We start from the raw sequence: 20658 nt of genomic DNA on the forward strand, positions 1-20658 counted from the left end.
TCATCTTTTTCTGGAGGGTGCATGTCTCTCCAGACATCTACTAATTGGGATATCCTGATCCCCAACACTAGGGCTTTCATATCTTCACCTCTGCGCTGCTGAGGCACTCCAGACCTGTATAGGATTGGATTTAAAGCTAAATTGAAATCTCCCGCCACTATTATATAACCTTTTGCCACATTACCAAGAGTATTAAAGAAAGCTGAGAAAAACTTTGAGCTAGTTTCATAAGCAGCGTAAATATTTGTGATAGTCAAGGCCTGTCCATATAAAGACCCTACCAAAATCAGATATCTTCCATCTTTATCTTTCTTAACTTGGTCAGTTATAAACGGAATTTGCATATGTATTACAGTTACAACTCTTTTTTTTTTTTTACCTTTGGCCGAAGATAACCAAAATTGGCGATAATTTTTATCAAAAAATTTGGGAGCGTACATATTCTGACTGCGGCAAAACGTGCAAACGCATGGAAAAAGCTCCAGCCCCCCCTCCAGGAAAGAGATCATCTCGAGAGTGAATGAGGTGCAATCTATGGAAAGACTAACAGCTTCTGTCAGACATAACTCAAGAAAATTCCACAAAGTTTGGGAGCCCTGGCACACTAGGGGAAATAGGTGATTTTTTGACTCACTGCGGAGTGACTGCATTGCTGTACTAAAGTGTGTTTCTATTATAATAGAATAACATCCGCCTTCTTTCTTTTATCGTCAGACATAGCTATTCTTCTTGTACAAGGATTGTTGAATCCCTTAACATTATGGGAAGTTATTGACAGAGACATTGAAAAAATCGTGGGAAAAATTGTACCTTAGAATATGGCTTAGCATACCAAATTAAAAATTGACAACTTTCAAATACAGATTACCATCTATCACCTCTTCTTTTTTGGGGAGCGGGAAAGGGGATAGGAGACAATAGGGTGGGGTAGGATTTGTGGGGAAGGGGAACACCAAAAACAAAATACACCAAAGAAACCAAAAAAGAGCTCAGTGAGATCCTACTGTTCCTTAGCTCTTCTGTCATTGGGTAGCTATTGGGACTTATAGAAAAAATGAAACACACATACAGTACTGTAGACTGACCCCCCCCCAAAAAAAAACAATTCAATATGCTAATAACATCTTATTTATAACATTCACAACCTTTTATTTATTTTTTCCTCCCTATTTTTTATTTTTATTTAGCTTTTTTTACATCAAGTGATAACAACCTCATTTTACACATCTTGTAAAAGTATTAACAGCCTATGGAAACATTAATCGAAATCTACAATACTAACTGAAGGAGGCCACGGGATAAACTTATTTACACATACTAACATAGCCCTAACTTCGCCCCTTTGCCTACCATTTAAAGTAAATTCCCAGACAGGGCACCCTTTCCCGCAGACACTACCTCTTTTGAGGGGTTTTGCTATTGACTTTGTAGTTACCTCCCATGAATACCTCGATTATTGCCTGTCCTTTAGAGTCCTCCTGATCTCCGAAGAAAATTCCCGCCCTAGGTAACTGGCCCAAACTTGTGTCTAGCGGGAGCAATATCCAGTGGAGGGTCCTCTGGGCTGCTCACGTTGTGGTCCCCGACTGTAACTAAGACATAGATATATCCCCAGCGTCACCATTCACACCGTCCAACGATAGCGGCAACCCCGCAACTTGGGATAAACGTGCTCTGGGTAAGGAAACGAAGTAACCCCCAACCAGTTCTCTAACTTGGCCACGTCTCACTCCCTCACCTCCCCCTTTTAATCACCTCCGACTCAGAGCCCAAGGCCACCAAATCCGGTAGGGAATCCATTGGGGGACAATGGGTTGGTCAATCAAAATCAAGCTCCAAAAAAACCCCTGCAATATCGATGGTCTTCTCTCGCAGTATTCAACTACTCTTGCCCAGATGGCCCAACTTCTGCATCTCTTACACTTCGTGATGGGGTATTCCTCCTCTTCTTCTCCCATTCAGGTTGTGGACTCAGTTCGTCATGCAGCATCGGAGTTGATGGAGCGGGTCCAAGGCCTAGCTTGTGCAGGAATGCCTCAGCATCGGAGATCTCCTTTAAGTTAAAAGACTGGCCATCTTTTATTACAAGAAGTTTAAAAGGGAAAGTCCACTGATAACGAATTCCTTTCTCCCTTAGAATAGAAGTAATGGGCTGCAGACTCCTTCTTTTTGCCAGAGTTAGCGGGGATAAGTCCTGGAATACTTGAAGCTTGATGTTTTCGAATGATATATCTGCAGTATTCCTGGTAATTTGGTATAAGGCCTCCTTCGATTTAAAGAAGTGGAACCTAATAATAATATCCCTGGGGGGATCCCCCAGTGAAGGTCTCTGTCGCAGAGCCCTGTGGCATTGATCTAGCTTGAGGGCCGCCTCAGTCTTGTCTGCCAGCATAACTGTTAACCATTTTGCAATGAACTCCTGTGGATCAACAAAAGATTCTGGGACACCTCTTATACGCAAATTGTTTCTCCTGTCCCTATTCTCTGAATCTTCATTTCGGTCAGAAAGCTCGATCATCTGAGCCCTTAAGTGAGATGTCTTCTTTTCGATTTTATTTAATGACTTAATGGTGTCATCTAGTTTCCTCTCTAGAGCGTCAGTTCTACTGCCTAGAGAAGTGATCTCTTTTTTAAGTTCATTATGGAGCGGTGTCTTGACGTTGCTAAACAGCTCCTCAATATCCTTTTTGGTGGCTTGCTGGCTCATATCCTCTCTTAAGTGAGAGGTCTTCTTTTCGATTTTATTTAATGACTTAATGGTGTCATCTAGTTTCCTCTCTGGAGTGTCAGTTCTACTGCCTCGAGAAGTGAACTTTTTACGTTCATTATGGAGCTCTGTCTTGAGGTTGCTTAAGAACTCCTTGATATCCTTTTTGGTGGCTTGCTGGCTCATATCCTCCCTTAAGTGAGAGGTCTTCTTTTCGATTTTACTTAATGACTTAATGGTGTCATCTAGTTTCCTCTCTGAAGTGTCAGTTCTACTGCCTGGAGAAGTGATCTCTTTTTTAAGTTCATTATGGAGCGGTGTCTTGACGTTGCTAAACAGCTCCTCGATATCCTTTTTGGTGGCTTGTTGGCTCATATCCACCCTTAAGTGAGAGGTCTTCTTTTCGATTTTACTTAATGACTTAATGGTGTCATCTAGTTTCCTCTCTGAAGCGTCGGTTCTACTGCCTGGAGAAGTGATCTCTTTTTTAAGTTCATTATGGAGCTCTGTCTTGAGGTTGCTTAACAAATCCTCAATATACTTTTTGGTGGCTTGTTGCCTCATATCCTCCCTTAAGTGAGAGGTCTTCTTTTCGATTTTATTTAATGACTTAATGGTGTCATCCAATTTCCTCGCTGGAGCGTCAGTTCTACTGCCTAGAGAAGTGGTCTCTTTTTTCTGTTCATTATGGAGCGGTGTCTTTACGTTGCTAAACAGCTCCTCGATATCCTTTTTGGTGGCTTGTTGGCTCATATCCACCCTTAAGTGAGAGGTCTTCTTTTCGATTTTACTTAATGACTTAATGGTGTCATCTAGTTTCCTCTCTGGAGCGTCAGTTCTACTGCCTGGAGAAGTGATCTCTTTTTTAAGTTCATTATGGAGCTCTGTCTTGAGGTTGCTTAACATATCCTCAATATACTTTTTGGTGGCTTGTTGCCTCATATCCTCCCTTAAGTGAGAGGTCTTCTTTTCGATTTTATTTAATGACTTAATGGTGTCATCCAGTTTCCTCGCTGGAGCGTCAGTTCTACTGCCTAGAGAAGTGGTCTCTTTTTTATGTTCATTATGGAGCGGTGTCTTGACGTTGCTAAACAGCTCCTCAATATCCTTTTTGGTGGCTTGTTGGCTCATATCCTCCCTTAAGTGAGAGGTCTTCTTTTCGATTTTATTTAATGACTTAATGGTGTCATCCAGTTTCCTCGCTGGAGTGTCAGTTCTACTGCCTAGAGAAGTGGTCTCTTTTTTAAGTTCATTGTGGAGCTCTGTCTTGAGGTTGCTAACCATCTCCTTGAAATCTTTTTTGGTGACTAGCTGGCTCATATCCTCCCGGTCAGAGTCCTGCTCCGACTCAGAGCTTGAATTTTGCTCGGCGTCCCGCAGTGTCCGAATGGTCGTTTTGTGCTTAATGTACCGAGCCAGATCGGGTGTGTTTTTTTTCTGTGAAACCTTCGGAGGCATCCTGGATTAGTTATTAAACCTTTCCTTGCGATTTGAAAGGGTGAAAAAAGTTTTTTTCCCGTTAGGTTTTACCTACTTAAAAGCCGTAGTCTGGAAGAGCTCTGGTACTAGTGACTAGTGATTGACAAGTAACTAGTCAGCAATCTCAAGCTTCGCCCATGCACCTCTGCAGGTTTTTTTTTATTGATGTTGTTTATTTAAAATGTTATACTTCCCCTCTGTGGAGAAATGTTTCCCTCAACAGGAATATAAGATGGTTGCTGCCATTCTCAGACATGAAATAGCCAGGAGTTGCTATGGTAACCTCTTCCGGAAGTTGAATAAAAAAAGGTCAAAACAAAACACGTGTAAACAGCTGGTTACAGGGTGCAGTCACTATTAAGGCACCTTGTCTAAATTCATGGGATTATAAAATGGCGCCCGACGTGTGACATCAGTCAATGGGCTGTGAGAGTCACAAGACTCAGCCTTGCGCCGGAACCAATCATAAGCGGAAAAAGGCGGACTAGCAACGTCTACTGACCAATCAGCGCACCGGGAGATGAAGGCCAATCAGCGCTCTCCCCTGCTTTACAGTCCCAACCTTTCCAGATCTTTCCTCGGGATGCAGCCAATAAGATGCACGCCCCGCCTAAAAAGCCTATCCGCACTTCATGCACGTTTGATTGGCAGGCGCGGTAGCCAATCAGAGAGGGGGTTTCGTGGGGCGGGGTTTGGCCTCCGGTCTGTGGGTGGGGCAAGCATTTCCTTCAGGCGAGTCAGTTAGGCAACGACGTGTTTGTGTGTGTGTGAAACATCTCCCCCGTGCGGAAAGAAAGACCGAGGACAACCCCCTCCCCGAGCCATGGCCGAGAGCGACTGGGATACGGTGACCGTGCTGAGGAAGAAGGGCCCGACTGCTGCGCAGTCCAAGTCCAAACAGGTAACCCCCCCCCCTGTCTCCTCCAGTAACCGCCCTAACTTCCCTGCAAGCAAAGCGCTCTCTTCCCCGGGGCCGCATTCACGCGAGGCCCAGGCTTTGTGGCCTCTGTTATCCCCAAAGCTCTCGCTCCCACTGCTACCTGTGTCTTGTTGGTGATTCTGTCTTATTATATAGGGTTATATGTAAAATACCTGTTATATTTAATTATATATCATTGACGATCCTGGTTTTTATGTAATATGAATATTGGTATATAAACCTTACATAAAAACCAGGATTACTTTAGGTTACGCTTGTAGTGCCGGCAACGTCGGGCTAAGGTTGCTGGAAAAATCAAACTGAGATGACTTCCAGCTATCGCGACCAAGCCGTCGCGCTTGCTATAACTGCACGCGACGGAGGCAATGCATTTGTTTTGACGTGCCGTCACCGGCACTATAAGCGCAGCTTTATACGTATATAATTTGTATGGTGCCAACCAGGTATGCCATTATACACCGGGAATGTCATAACATAGATCAGTGCATCCAAATATAAAGGCAACATTGGAGGGGAAAGGAGGCCCTGCCCCGAGAAGCTTGCACTCTAATTACTGTGTAACCTGGTTGTTACCCAGCACTGGATTCTGGACTCATTTTGTCAAGAAACCTGCGTGTGGTTCCAAGGCTTAATAAATAATAGGTGCTCTTCCTTCTCTTACAAACACCCCACTTCTGGAAGAATTTACGAACGTGCCTCCTGTCCTGTTTCTTTCAAGTCTTTGCCTGTTTCGTACCATAACCGTTGGAGTGCCCTGGCCCCTGCGGCAAAGCGTAATCACGGAATCGCTGGACCATTAACCCCTGAAACAGCATTTCAACGCAGGACGCGATTGAAGCAGAAAGAAAGCACTCTTGGTCCGTGTCCATAGTAGAACGCGCTAGCGCGTGTGCACTATGCACACATGCATTGGCGTCCTAGTGTTTGTTTCGTATCCTGCACTATGGACGCGGCCTTGGGGTATGCTGAAGCCACTGCATCATGGGGCCCCTGGAATGCCAGACCTCATGATGTAGGGATGAAGTCTTGTGGACCCCAAAGGCTAGTCCTGTCCAATGACCACGATAAGGCCCATGACATTGATCTGGAAATTACTTAACAAATAACAAATATACTTGGGCATTTTGTATATATTAATTGCCCGATTGTTATTTTGTAAACATTGTCATTTGCGGTCTGAGAAGGGCCCCTTTTTTGTAAGTTGCCTAGTTATGAACCCATTGAGTATCAGAGCCTGCAATGCAATAGGTTTCTGGCACTCATGGGGTTAATCGGCACCTTGCCTTTCTCCTCCCCTTCCGCTTGGTCCCCTGATAGGGAGCAGGGTGGAGAAGACTTGATTTGGCATGTTCTGACTGAACTTGCCAGTAAAAAAAAAAAAAAAAATCTTGTTAATGAGGATTACAATTGTTCAAAGGATTCAAGTTCTATGGTTAAGTCCTATAAATGTATTTTTCAACCTTGGCGTGGGAACGTATCTGCGATGCTGGGAAAGGCGTGAGACTCGCTGTGTACAACCAATCCCAAGTTGTTTTTTGTGTGCAAATATTTGATTCTACAACCACATGGGAAATCAGAGCGAAACAATTCGATTTCCCTCTACATTTGGCAACTTTGTTTACCAAAATGCATGTCGCCCACACCCAAGTCTCAAGTCCAATACGAAAGATTAAGTTAAAACATTACAACACAGGCGAAGTTGTGTCTAAACAGGACGAGTTTCATATCTTGATAAGGAACATCTATGCCTGTGATCTGTATTGTAGCATGCTTCACATTCCTAGCTATTTATGTACAGCACTATACACACCAGTGTGATGCAGATATAGAATCACTAGCTCCTTTACGGACAGTTGCTTTAGTATAGGACAGCTGAGAAGTAAATATTATACCCACATCTCATTTTACTGCCCTGTAATCTGTTTTGTATTTGCACAGTTACTAGGTAACTATGTAGTACACATACTGTATTTTAACACTGGTGATTGTCATTTTGCTTCCATTGTCCGCACACACCTCCTGTGTAGGTTCCATTCCATACAAATATTTTTTGTTTTCTCTGTTCATATGTGCCAGGCATCTTAGAAAAGTCTAAAAGACCGGTCTCAATTTGTGCTGTTTTTCTAAGGTAAAGGATAGGTTGTGTGCACTGGGCTTTGTGTTCTGTATCAGACAGCTGGAGTGTGGTCTGGAAGCCAGCAAAATAGGGCAGTAGTGGTTGGCAGAGCAGTCTGTAATTGACGTTTTTCAGATGTTTAATTTTTTCCTCCTAAAAGCTCAGTTCCATGTAAATGCAAGAAACAAAGATGTAAGCAACTTATCAATTCAATTGGTATTATTAAGATTAATTCACGCTAAAATTAAACTTTATATTTTTACCATGTTATTTTGCCTGATGCTTTATATTATGTCTCTTATCTGTTTGGCTATTGATGGAATCAGAATTACCCCACTAACCAATAACAGGAAGAATAGTGGGCATTGGCAATTTATAACAGTCCAATCATAAGAGATTTAGGAAAGCTAAGAAAACTCTCAAGCATTTGGTCATTAGGAAAACATTAAATGGAAAAAAAATATTTTAAACTACTTGTCAGTTCACCTTGGTTCCAGTAGGGTCTACCTCTTGTGTTCCCTTTCTTTAAACCTCACAGGAACGTGCTAGGGACATGCTATTCATTGTTATATACTCTTATACATGTGATTGTGTAATTAGGCTTTTACATAAATTCTCTCCCCCCACCTCCCTCTATTTGTTTTTCTAAGCAGTTATCCATTTCTAAAACATCGTGTTTTGCAGGCAATTACATCTGCACAAAGAAGAGGGGAAGATGTAGAGACTTCAAAAAAATGTATGTTTATTTTAACTCCTAATTCATTTGGACTTTGCATAACTACTGTTTAAAGTGAACAATGAATAATATGCTTGTTTTTTGAGATTAGACAGACCTTTTTACATAGATCGCACGTGGATTTGATATAATCAAAATTTATAGACTGGTAAAATGAATGGGTATAGTTACAAAATTGTCCTACAAAGTGTTTCTGCTTGTCATTGTTCCCTCCGAGTTTCGTATGAACCCCTTGTTGGGGCAAGAGAATAGTAGCCTTCCAACTTGGTACCATAACATACAAGTAAACATACTGCATACTAGAATGAGTGGAGAAAATGAGATTGCTGTATGCATAATAGCGTTGCATCACTTATTGAAATGTGACCACTGGTTCCAAACGGCATCTGAAACATTGATCACGTTTCTCGGTTACCGATGCAGCCTTATTATAAATAGAATTACTTGTCTTTTGGGGTGTGGTAATACCTTCTGGAAAACGCATGTTTGGATCTGTATGTGGCTGTGCATTTGAAATGAAGATGGGACATGCATATGTAGATGCAGCCAGACTTGCTGTTGTAGGCACTGGGGACTGCTTCTGCATGGGGCCCCTGCAGTTTAATCCTTCACTAAACTTTGCTACATCTGTGCATATATTGTACAGGTTAATTGCAAATTGTAATTTAAATTGGTTTCTGTCTTTTTGAACATTAGGGTCAGCTGGACAGAACAAGCAGCACACAATTACAAAGAATACAGCCAAGCTCGACCGAGAAACAGAAGAACTTCACCATGACAGAATCTCATTAGAGGTGGGAAAAGTCATCCAGCAGGGCAGGCAGAACGGAGGGTTAACCCAGAAGGACTTGGCCACGGTAAGGACAGTTTTCCCATGATTGATATGAAACTATAATGGATCTTTTCCTCTGAGTCCCTTTGTTTGTTTACCTCTTCAAGTATTGTGGCTGGGATGGGGATTGGGCAAGAAAGGAGGTTGTCATCATATTTCCATACAGAGATATCAACCGAACAGTGCAATTCCCGACCATCGGGAATAAAGATCCCAGCGGTGATGGGATTAAACGTGCCTCAGTCAGCATAATAAAGGATCTGCGTCCATTTGAAGGACACAACGCAGACTACCCTGCTTCTGTTTTGGACCCACTGAACATCCTTAATCTTGATATCAGAGTACAGTATTTGGAACAGAAGTATGAAGTAGTAACCGTTTTGGTGCTGAATATTGGTACATGGCATACTGTTTTGTTTCACCGTGTTTTGCTCGTTCGTAGTGATAGCTAAGAGGTGATCCAACCCTGAAGTCTGCCTGTGTTAAGTCACTAGGATTTCCCCCCCCCTGTCCTTGATGCCCAGCTTCCTCATAATCGGCAGTAAAGGGGCAAATACTTTATAATGGACAGTAGACATGAGGTATGTGAGAGTAAAGTATTGCACTAATGCAGCTCATTCCCCCCCCCCCTTTTTGATTCTAGGATCTACGTTTCCCAACAAATAAAATATTAGCAGTATTGTTTAGTAACATTTTAAAAGTGAGGGATATGTGGCCTAGTGTAAAGTGCAGATTCTTTGAAATGCAAGAACCCTTTTGCACACCCAATACCAGCTGCCTCTAACCCTTTTGTGAAGTCTTGTTTTCATTTGATGCCATAAACTGCTGGGAAATTGGTGATTTGTGCGTTCTTTCGGGCATAGGCCAATTGTGTATATTATTCTCGGGCATGTTGAAACCTCCAGCTATATATAGGAAATGTAAAGTTACCATCAAGTCATTCTTTGACTCGCTGCTGTGGGTTACACACCACCATAATTGTAGCCATTGATAAAAGCCGTTTGATTGCGTGTGCCGTGGAAGATTGGATATCAGTGTTACTGCTGTGGGCAATTTACGAGGAGTCCGGGAGGACTCACTAGGCTGGCGACGGCGATGACGTCATTCGGAGGCGCCGCACACGTGGAGTAAGCCGGGAGTTCTACAGAGCAAGCAGTGAAGACACCAGGCGGGCAAAGGGCAGCAGGCTTCGGTTGTTGTATACGTGAGTACAGGAGAGGAGTCTCCATACAAGGCTTCTCATCCGGTCTCCCTACCAACCCCTGCACAACGGGCCCCCCCCCCTAAGGTTATTAAGTCTGCATTATTGCTTTATTGCTCCAGTTATACATCCAACGTTTTATCTATTGATTGCAGTGGGATCACTTGTTCTTCTTTTGTCCACCAATCTTCAAAGCTAACCAAGGATTATTATCTGACCCATACCTACACATATACACTTTTTCAGAGCACCGAACACCATGGGGTTCACTCCCCGTATTACATAGACTGTTGTTCTGTTCTGGTGGCTCATAAGTGTGTATATTTATACAGGACTTTATTCATTTGTTCAATTACCGATCTGACGGTTCAGTATATGGTGTCTGTATCATCTTATATATCTATATACCTTGGAGGACTTTGTTATAAGGAACTCTGCCATTTATTTTATGTATTAACAAGGACTGTTCTTTGATAATACCCTCATACCTTTTTTGCACACAATGGAGGAATCTAGTGGGGAGGAAAGTATACGACCGGATCAAGTGGACAATACATATGTGTTTAATTGTGGGGATGATACTAAAAGATCAAGAAAAGCAACACATTTATTTGATGGAATGTCTGATGTTATTTGTGATGAACCCTCTGATTTGACACATCATTTTGTCAAATTAGAAAAATTGTTGATTGAGAATATCAGACTCTGGTGGGACATCACCTCACTGGAGAATTATATAAGGTGTAATCGCATTCCCAGGGGTTTGAGAATTAAAAAAGTTCCATCATTTGGCTTTACCAGTAGTCAGTTTGAGCAAGACTGGATTGAAATCCTCAATACATGCTCTGTAAAACTGATGAATTTAATTATCCAACAAAAAATGACTGAAAAGTCAAGCCTTATGATGGAAATTAATAATCTCAAATCCAAATTACAGCCATTCAACAAGAGGGAGCAATTCATCAAAAACGACAAAACTTTATCTTCTAATGTGGAAATCAGTGAAGATTTAATCAGCGACAAAAAACATCTAAAATTCGAGAGGGATCGTGTAGATTACGTTAAAAACCAGGTTTACTGTTGGCAAAAACCTACTATGGTGAAAGAAGTTACTGGTTCAAGTACCCCCAAACCAAAAAGATATCCAAAACGCAGACAGGAAAATTTACCCAATAAATCTATTTTAAAAAATTCACGTGTAGAAACATCTAGCTTTGAGTCTGATTACTCAGATGCAGACTCAAGAGCTCATTCAGTCTCTTTTGACAGATCACGTGATCACTCTAGAGACAGAGGGACCTCCAAATACTCTGAAAATGCCACCACCTCATTTAATCAACATAAACAAACGAAGGGATCTGGGCAACCATCTTCAGGTTTTTTAGATCTGGGGACCAAAAGCAGGGGAGAACGCGCAGATCCAAAAGAAAACGAGGGGGGCAGGGGAAGGTCCAAACGCAAAAAATACGATTAGAGTCTAGTGATAACATTATTAATCTGTCTGGGGTAGAATTAACCTTAGAACAACTATCAGTCTTGAATAAAGGGTTAGGGTTTGCCCCCAGTCAAAATTTCCAGTTATTTCAGACGGTCATAGACCTCCAAAAATTTACTAGGAAATTGGCCTTGAACAAAATGATGTCTACTAGAAATAGATTTGATGTGTTACAACCTTTTGAGGATCCTGAACAACCAGTTGATATATGTATTGTTAACGATGTCCCGATTATGAATTTCAAGGAGAACTGTACATTATCAGATATGGACTCCTTATTAGAACAACAAGGAGAACCCCTCACTACATACAGTCAGCCATTTTTTGGCCGTGAGGATTCGGGATATCGTCCAAAATCATTGTTTTGCCCCAATTTTAACAGGGGACCTTCTATCAACCTCTTTGAACAACTGGTTGAGCGGGATCTACGCATATTATCAAAGGGTTTCTCTAGTTCTTTTGTCAAAAATGGAAATTTGTCTTATTTGGAAGTTCAACAAATTGAATGTATTAAAAATGAACACAATTTAGTACTCAAGAATGCAGACAAGGGAGGGGCTTTAGTCATATTGTCCAAATCCCAATATTATGCTGAAGCCATCAGACAATTGAGTGATAGAAACACCTATCATAGTTTAAAAGGTGATCCCACATCTGAGTACCGTCTCGAGTTATTAGAATTACTAGAGACGGGTCAAATTCTGAATGTAATTAACAATAAAGAATTTCTTTTTCTTTCCTGTCCACATCCCGTGATTCCGGTATTCCACCATCTCCCAAAGATCCATAAATCGCTGGTGGACCCTCCTGGTCGACCCATTGTTGCGAGTATTGGATCTTTGGGAGATGGGTTATCGCGGTATGTGGACAGGTTTTTACAACCCCTGGTGTTTAAATTACCATCCTTTATTAGGGACACTACGGACTTCCTCGTCAGTATACAGGAGTTACCATGGTCACATGAATACAGGTGGGTCACTATGGATGTGACCTCCCTGTATTCTATTATTGAACATAAACACGGTTTAGAGGCTATTGAGCACTTTTTGGATCAATCCACTTTATCTATTGCACAATGCACTTTTTTATTACAGTCAATATCTTTTTTATTAACACATAATTATTTTCTATTTGATTCACTTTTTTATTTACAGAATTTGGGTACCGCAATGGGCACAAGTTTCGCACCATCGTACGCAAATTTATTTATGGGTTTATGGGAGTCACGTTTTATTTATCACAGCAATAATTCATATCGTCATAATATCGTCTTTTACCGACGATATATTGACGATTTGATCTTTATTTGGAAGGGAGACGAAAAATCACTATTTTCTTTTTTCACTTATCTTAACAATAACACATTCAATATCAAATTCACTTTTGAGCACCACATTAATCATATTCATTTTTTGGACTTACTCCTGTATATTGACGCAAACAAAACCATACAATCAGATATTTACAGGAAGCAAAATTCGAGAAACACACTATTATGTGCTCAGAGCTCACATCCTCGGTCATTGATCAGGAATATACCAGGGGCCCAATTTATCAGATTGAAAAAATTATGCTCAGACAATGAGGTGTTTCTGTCCCGTGCAAGAGAAATGTCTGATAGGTTTCTAGAGCGAGGGTATTCTGCTAAAGATATAGCAACAGCATTCGCTAAAGCAGATAATACTGAAAGGAGTGAACTTGTGTGCAAAAAAACTAGGAATTATATCCCAAAAAAAGATAGAGAAATATTGTCAAGATTGGACAATAAAAAAAGTCCTTTCTTTATCAGCACGTATAGCTCACAATCCCATGAAATTTGTAAGATAATTTCCAAACATTGGCATACACTTTTACTAGACAAAGACATCTGCCCAATGTTGGCACAAGGCCCTAGATTTTCCTATAGGAAAGCCAAAACTTTGGCATCACACTTATCACCAAGCATGTTTAATTCCAAGTTCAACTTAAACCAAATTTCCAGCATTCCAAAAGGTTTTTATAAGTGTGGAACTTGCTCTATGTGCCAATATGCCTGCCAAAGGAAATATATTTCCTATAATACCAATCTTAAGAAATATTACATTAAGTCTTTTCTCAACTGTAACATTTCATTTGTTATCTATATACTTTTTTGCGGTTGCGGACAAAAATACTTAGGCCGCACTATAAGACCACTCAGAATAAGAATATCTGAACATGTACGGTTAATTAAGAAAGGGGACTTAAATCATCCGGTTCCAAGGCACTTTGCACAATGTCAACATGGGGGCATTAAAAACTTTTCTTTTTCTGCTATAGAACATGTGCCCTGCCACCCTAGAGGTGGCAACAGGGAAAATATGTTAAATAAACAAGAGATGTATTGGATATACACTCTCAACACTCTCCACCCACACGGCATTAACCATGAGTGGGAGTTAAAACACTTCTTGCATGGTTGATGTCTAGGGGAGTCTTGGGAGTGTGTCTCCATGCATCTCAATTCATATATTTTGTATCAAATATTTTATTTACTGCACGTTTCATTTATACTAAGTATGTAGTATTGGATATTATCCCCAATGTAATTCATACACATGACAGCTATATGTTACTAACTATCAATGTCATTAAAAGTGTCCAATTGACTTACATGTAGGGTATACTATATGACCCGTGTACATTTATGAAAGCATACAATAATGAGACATTCGCAATATTGTATAATTGTACTTTATTTGTATACAAATTCATGATTATCAACGTATGTGTATACATATTAATTCCTGTATTAATTCTTCTATATACATTGATACAGTATTGGTTTTTATATGTATATCTTACCCTTTAATGAATAAGCAAAGTTCATTCAGTCCTAATATTTGAGAATTAAAGATTCGTATATATATATATATATATATATATATATATATATATCTATTATCAATCTTTTCCTACCACAATCTAAATATATCCTCAAAGTGCAAAAGTATTATCACTATTTTTATATGTAGGTTGCTGCACATTACTTGGCTTTGTTTTTAAAAAATTTTTTAATTTGTTATCAACTATTTGTATATTGATTTTTTGTCATCACTTGTTTGTTGAATGTTTATTGTATATTCACAATATCTTTGCAGACAGGATTCGTCTCCACATAAGGGCTCAATTACAATCAGTGATTTACTAATAGCCTTCAACTGATTTAATTAAATATCTAGCCAATGGGAGACAGGAACCTGCCTATTTAAAGATACCTGTGAACAGATTCATTGTACTCTTTGATAAAGTTCCTAACAGAATGAAACGCGTCAGAGGATGTGAATCTCTGTGATGTCCAGCACCAAGATTTGAATAAATATTGATTTTAACTCGTTTATGGCTGAGTTCCTACGCTTGCAGTGACCGCCGAAAGTTTTTTCTTCAATTTTGTTGTTGACGTATAATTTTGTCTTTCAGAAAATTAATGAAAAGCCGCAGGTGATTGCAGATTATGAATGCGGAAAGGCTATTCCCAGCAACCAGGTCATGGGCAAGATTGAAAGAGCCATAGGTTCGTGACTGTCTCCCGTTTTTAATACATCAATGTTTTTGTAAAAGGCGTAAGGTATATTTTGAACTATTGACAGCAGCCAACCTGTAACAGATCCATTGGGCATCAACATATTTGGGCTGTTGGTAATCAGCTAGGCCAATGGTTCCCATCTTCAGTTCTCAAGGATACCCCAGGCTTTAATGATATTCTTGCATGAGCATAAGTAGCTCAATCATTTTGACTGAACCACCTGTGCTCAAGCAGGGCTATCCTAAACATAGCCTGTTAGAGGTCCTTGAGGACTGGAGGTAACTACTGATCCTAGGCAACCACTTTGAGATCTGTGGCTGAGTAAATCTAGGAAGGACATCACAACTGAAGTCTGATCTCTGTTCTACTGTGAAACTTGCACAGCCATGATACCTGAGTACTTGCACTGCATGTTCTGCAACATTGTCATATGTGGTCTTCTACCCTCACTTAGAACTAATGGGAGCAGCATGGTGGCATTTATGATTTGAAAACAGAGCACACTGTTCTATTTTTCTATACTTGATTGTGAGGCACAGCCTTGAAAAAGCCAGATGCCCACATTATGTCCACAATTTCCAGTCATCTTGTAAAATATGTCTGCCGTATAACTCTTGAGGAAGTAGGTGTGGGCAACTAGTCTTGTCCAGCAGGAATTGGAATCTTGATTGCAAGGATATTGAGGCAGGTGGGTTTTCGCAGTACATTGGCTCTACATGTTTCATCAGGGCCTTTAACCTATTGCAAAATAAACATGCTCCCGGTTAAAGTTTGTTTATTGCTCCTGTTTGCTACTGGCTCTCCAGGGCACGGAGCGACTCCTAACCAGGTCTAGCAACCAGCTAAAGAAAAACATTGAATCTGGTATAAGAACAATTGAAGTGTACCAAAGAGAAGCACAGGGAGAGAAATCCTATGTGGTGCACACCACTGATTTACTAAATGTTTGACTTTAGATAGGTTAGTTGAAGAATAAAAGCTGTTTTGTTTATCAGAGTATATGAACAAAGTGGAGGATCCAGGGCACTAGGGATTTGTAGAAAATAAATTTATTCTAGGCACCACACTGTGTGTGTGCCTAGAATAAAATAAATTTATTTTCTACAAATCCGTAGTGCCCTGGATCCTCCACTTTGTTCATATACCTTGAAATTACACCAGACAGGTTTTTTCCCTGAACCATGGAGCACCAGTACCTCAAATCGCAAGTATGTTGCTTATATTACACATGTATAGGTGTGCAAGACATAACTCTTTATTGATTATCAGAGTAACATAAATTAGTGTGTATTCAAACAACATATTAAGTTTGCAACAAAGTATATTGTAAATTATGGTGCTAGTATAATAGTGATGAAAAATTGAAAAATGATGAGCGCTTATACATGACGACGAGCACTGACCTCCCGGCATGCGTGCATTTATCAGACCAAAACCAACCCAGGCTCGCCCGGCTGCTTGTGAAGCAGCACAAACTAGAGCTAGCACCTAAAAATCTGGAAAAAATAAAGCCTTTTAATTCTCTGTGCTATTTGTAAGCATTTACTGATCAATAAGAAACACCGTAAATGTCTTTCAATTGCATAGTTGTATAGTAGATGAGGTTGAAAAGACATACCTCCATCACGTTCAACCTGTGCTAAATGTACATGACAGCTATTTTATCCTATATCCGTACTTGCAGTATATTGATCCAGAGGAAGGCAAACAAAAAACCCTAGTGAAATATCTATCTCATAAGGGGAAAAACAAATCCCTCCTTGACTCCAAATATTGTCAATCTGATACTCCCTGGATCAACATCCTTCCCATGTTTACTTATTTGGTATATCCCTGTGTACCTTTCCTTTCTAAAAAGATGTCCGACCTTTTTTAGAAGATATCTATTGTATCTGCCATCACAGTCTCCATGGGTAATGAATTCCACATTGTAACTGCCCTTACTGTAAAGAACCCTTTCCTTTGTTGCTGGTGAAATCTCCTTTCCTCCAACCTTAAGGGATGGCCCGAGTCCTTTGTACTGCCCTTGGAATGAATAGTTCTTTTGAAAGCTCCTTGTACTGTCCCCGAATATATTTGTATATAGTTATATCCCCTCTTAGTCGCTGCTTTTCTAATTTAGCTAACCTCTCCTCAAATCAGAATATCCGCCCCCTTTATTAATTTGGTTACTCTTCTCTACACTCTTCTCTAGTTCCATAATGTCTTTTCTAAGGAGTGGTGCCCAAAATTGTACTTCATATTCAAGGTGTGGTCTTACTAATGCTTTATAAAGAGGCATAATTATGTTCCCTTACATTCATTACCCGTTTAATGCAAGATAAAAACGTGTTTGCCTTTGCAGCTACTGCATGATTTTGGCCACTATTGCTAAGCCTGCTGTGTACAAGCACTCCTAAATCCTTCAAGGATTCTCCTAATTTATTGATGCACTACTCACTACACTGTATCTCTGCTGTATTTGACAACCAGCACATTGGTGTATGAAGCAAGTGACTAATTGGCTTACTGCTTTTTGAGCCTCTAGCCGTTTTCACCATAGTGTTATTTCTGCTGTTCCACTAGTTCCATGAGCTTAAATTATACTTTATTTTTTTTTTTTTTTTTTTTAATAATAGACCTGGAACTATATTGGCAAACTAGGGTGGCTAATATATTATTTTAGGTGAACACAACTGTCATGCTGGCGAATGGTGTTTGCTAATTTTGAAAGAAAAAATGATATAGCCTTGTAGAAGGTGGTCTCTGTAACGGAACCCTGTTAATTTCAGCCCTGGTACCCCTTTCTTCCGAGGACACATACATCCATAGTAGGTGCTTGTAGCTGCTGTCCTCGGCTAGCAGGGTTCACGTAATGGCCACGGGTCAAAGTTGCGGTGGGCCAATAGGAAGTCGTGATGTAATCGGTGCAGCTTCCCATTGGGACATGTGACGCAGGAGCGTTAAACTTGAAAGCCCAGCAAGAGCGGGTACCGGCACCTACTTCGGAGGTTAGTATCTCTGGAAGCTAGGGGTCCCTGGAGCTGAAATGAATGGGGTTCAGCTATAGAGGCCCCGCTTCAATGCTATATAAAAAAAACTTCATAAAAACATTTTCTGGCATGGATTGCTCCTTTTTAATATACAATTTAATTTGTTGCAAACTTAGTGGGTTCTTTGAATACCTACTCCATGTTATGGTACCCACTTTACCTACTCCATGTTATGGTACCCACTTATCTTGGTACTCCTGATAAATAAAACGTAGCCTTTGCTTTTACTTCCCCATCTAAAGTCAAACATTTGCCAATCAGTGGTGTGCACCACATATAGGACTTCTCTCCCGGTGTATCTCTTTGGTACATTTCAATTACCTCCTAGGTAGCACCCACCTCCAATAATAATAATAATAATACTACTACTAATATTTAGATTGAGGGAGGTTCCCTGGCTTAAGACTTGAAATAACATAGACAACTGATATCTGAAAAGAACTTGGTTAATTTGTTCTAACCTTTTGCTGGCCCTTCCTGCAGCGCAAACGTTTATATTATATTGTATATCCTATAATAATAATATGGTATTTGCTATCTTCTAGGCCTAAAACTGCGTGGAAGAGACATTGGAAAACCACTCGAAGCTCTTCCAAAAAAATGAAAATAAAGCCTCGAAATCAGTGGTTCTCCCGCTGATCTCGTCTGGTTGGTTTCTCCCGTAAACCGTCCAGTGTCTTTCTGCATTGCCACGTTGAACACGCAGAGGGTTTCAGACTGTGCTAAAGGGGGGGGGGGGGGGTGTTCTATGATAACACAAGGCCTTTTTACCTGCTGTAAAAAATAATTGTAGTTCCTTCCCAGATAAAGTGCTTTCTATCACTACTAATTTTCTATTCAGCTGGATAGCATGATTAGCAGAAAAAAATGTACGGGCAGTCATATTTACTTTCTGATATTTGGATTCAGTAGACATGAGCTATTCTTTTTCCCAGATGCAAGTGGGATGCTTTTTTTTTTTTAATTTCAGCAGATAAGAGGGTCGGAAATAGACTTGGGGTTCAACCCCCCTCCCCCTTCCATTTCTATAATCCTTCACATCCCTTCTCAAAAGTAATTGTAAAATAAAGTTTGTTATCCTTCTTTGCCTGAGCTTGGTTTGTTATTTGTGTGGGTGTGACTATCCATTTGGTCCTTTTCGACAACCCTAAAGAGCTTAGCCTGGACTGTTGGCAACATTGGGAGTAGTGCTTGCATGTAACATTACAAAGAAGTGAGATTAATGCAAATACATTTCTAATGTTCGAAAGGCTATCAGAAATTCTTAACAAGAAACCTTTTAATCACAAATGTGCTGTTTTTAGATTTAAATCCTGGTGTCTTTTCATTCATTTTACACTTGCTGCCAGCTGTGTACTCCCATGCATTAACACCTGCCAGCAAAGGGTTAAATGAAGCAAATCTCTTCACTGCAAGTTTCAACGGTCTCCGGAAACACTACGCTTTTTCATTTGAAACCACGAAACCAGTGCTTGTTTACCTGCAACATCTAATTAACCCCCCTCCCCCCCCCCCCCATCTTTATCCTGTTTTTGAACAATGGTAACGTATTTGACATGAACATTGTGGTGTGATGTATGTCAAGATGACCCCAAGAAATTGTGACACAGGCTAAATGCAGCTATTGCTCAATGGTTTGGTTTGAAGGCCCATTGCCACAGGAACTTGTAGTGAAAGCTGTATGTGTTTTCCTGTTTAGATGTTTGTTTTCCAGTAATCTATATATAGGTTCTCACTATCATTTATACAAGCAAGCGCAAATTAGTTTTGTGTATTTATTTGCTAAAGTGACGGTACCAAATTTACAGGAAAAAAAAACAATTGTGCAGCTCTGTAAATAAATTGGTGTGTTTCAGTAATGGCAGTGAACTCGCATGTGACTGTAAAAAAAAAAAAAAAAGCTGTGTGTGCTGTGCACGCGCATAGTAAGTGAAACTTCTTTGACTTTTGTCACAGAAATTGACTTATAACGCGCGTGCTCGGCACATGTGTCAGTGTGTCAGTCAGTGAGTGTGTGTGTGTGTGTGTGTGTGTCAGTGTATGTATCTGTACCGGTCAGTGTGTGTATTTGTGTCAGTCATTGTGTGTGTGTGTGTGTGTGTGTGTATCAGTGTATGTCTCTCTCTCTATGTTGTGTGAATGTCTCTGTCGGTCATTGTGTGTGTGTGTCAGTCAGTGTGCGTATGTGTGACAGTCAGTGTGCGTGCGTCAAAGTGTGCGTGCGTCAGTGTGTGTATGTGTTTATTGGCAGCAGTACCAGCATCATGAATGTTGAGCGGGTGGGGGAGCTCACAGTGGGGGGGAAGGAATAGGCACATCATTCAGGGGCGGTGTTCGGTACATCGTGTGTGTGTGCGCGTGCGTGCGTCAGAGTGTGTGCGCGTGCGTCAGAGTAAGTGTGTGTGTGTGTGCGTCAGAGTGTGTGTGTGTCATTGTGTGTATGTGTCAGTCAATGTGTGTCAGTCAATGAGTGTATGTCAGTGTGTGCGTGTCTGTCAGTGTGTGTGTGTCTGTCAGTGTATGTGTATCTCTCTGTGTGTACCGTATGTCTCTCTGTCTGTGTCCTGCCCCCTCTC

At 40.6% G+C, this 20658-nt stretch overlaps 1 protein-coding gene across 1 annotated transcript; it reads left to right on the forward strand.

Moving 5' to 3' along the window:
• Positions 1-4891: 4891 nt before the first annotated feature.
• On the forward strand, positions 4892-19174 carry EDF1 (endothelial differentiation related factor 1). Its single transcript, XM_075579081.1, has 5 exons — positions 4892-5087; positions 7927-7978; positions 8675-8835; positions 14945-15038; positions 18628-19174. The coding sequence occupies exons 1-5, from the start codon at positions 5010-5012 to the stop codon at positions 18684-18686; spliced, it is 444 nt and encodes a 147-aa protein (XP_075435196.1). The 5' UTR covers positions 4892-5009; the 3' UTR covers positions 18687-19174.
• The last annotated feature ends 1484 nt before the right edge of the window (positions 19175-20658 follow it).

Source organism: Ascaphus truei, chromosome 21 (genome assembly GCF_040206685.1).
Source record: "Ascaphus truei isolate aAscTru1 chromosome 21, aAscTru1.hap1, whole genome shotgun sequence".
NCBI lineage: Eukaryota > Metazoa > Chordata > Amphibia > Anura > Ascaphidae > Ascaphus > Ascaphus truei.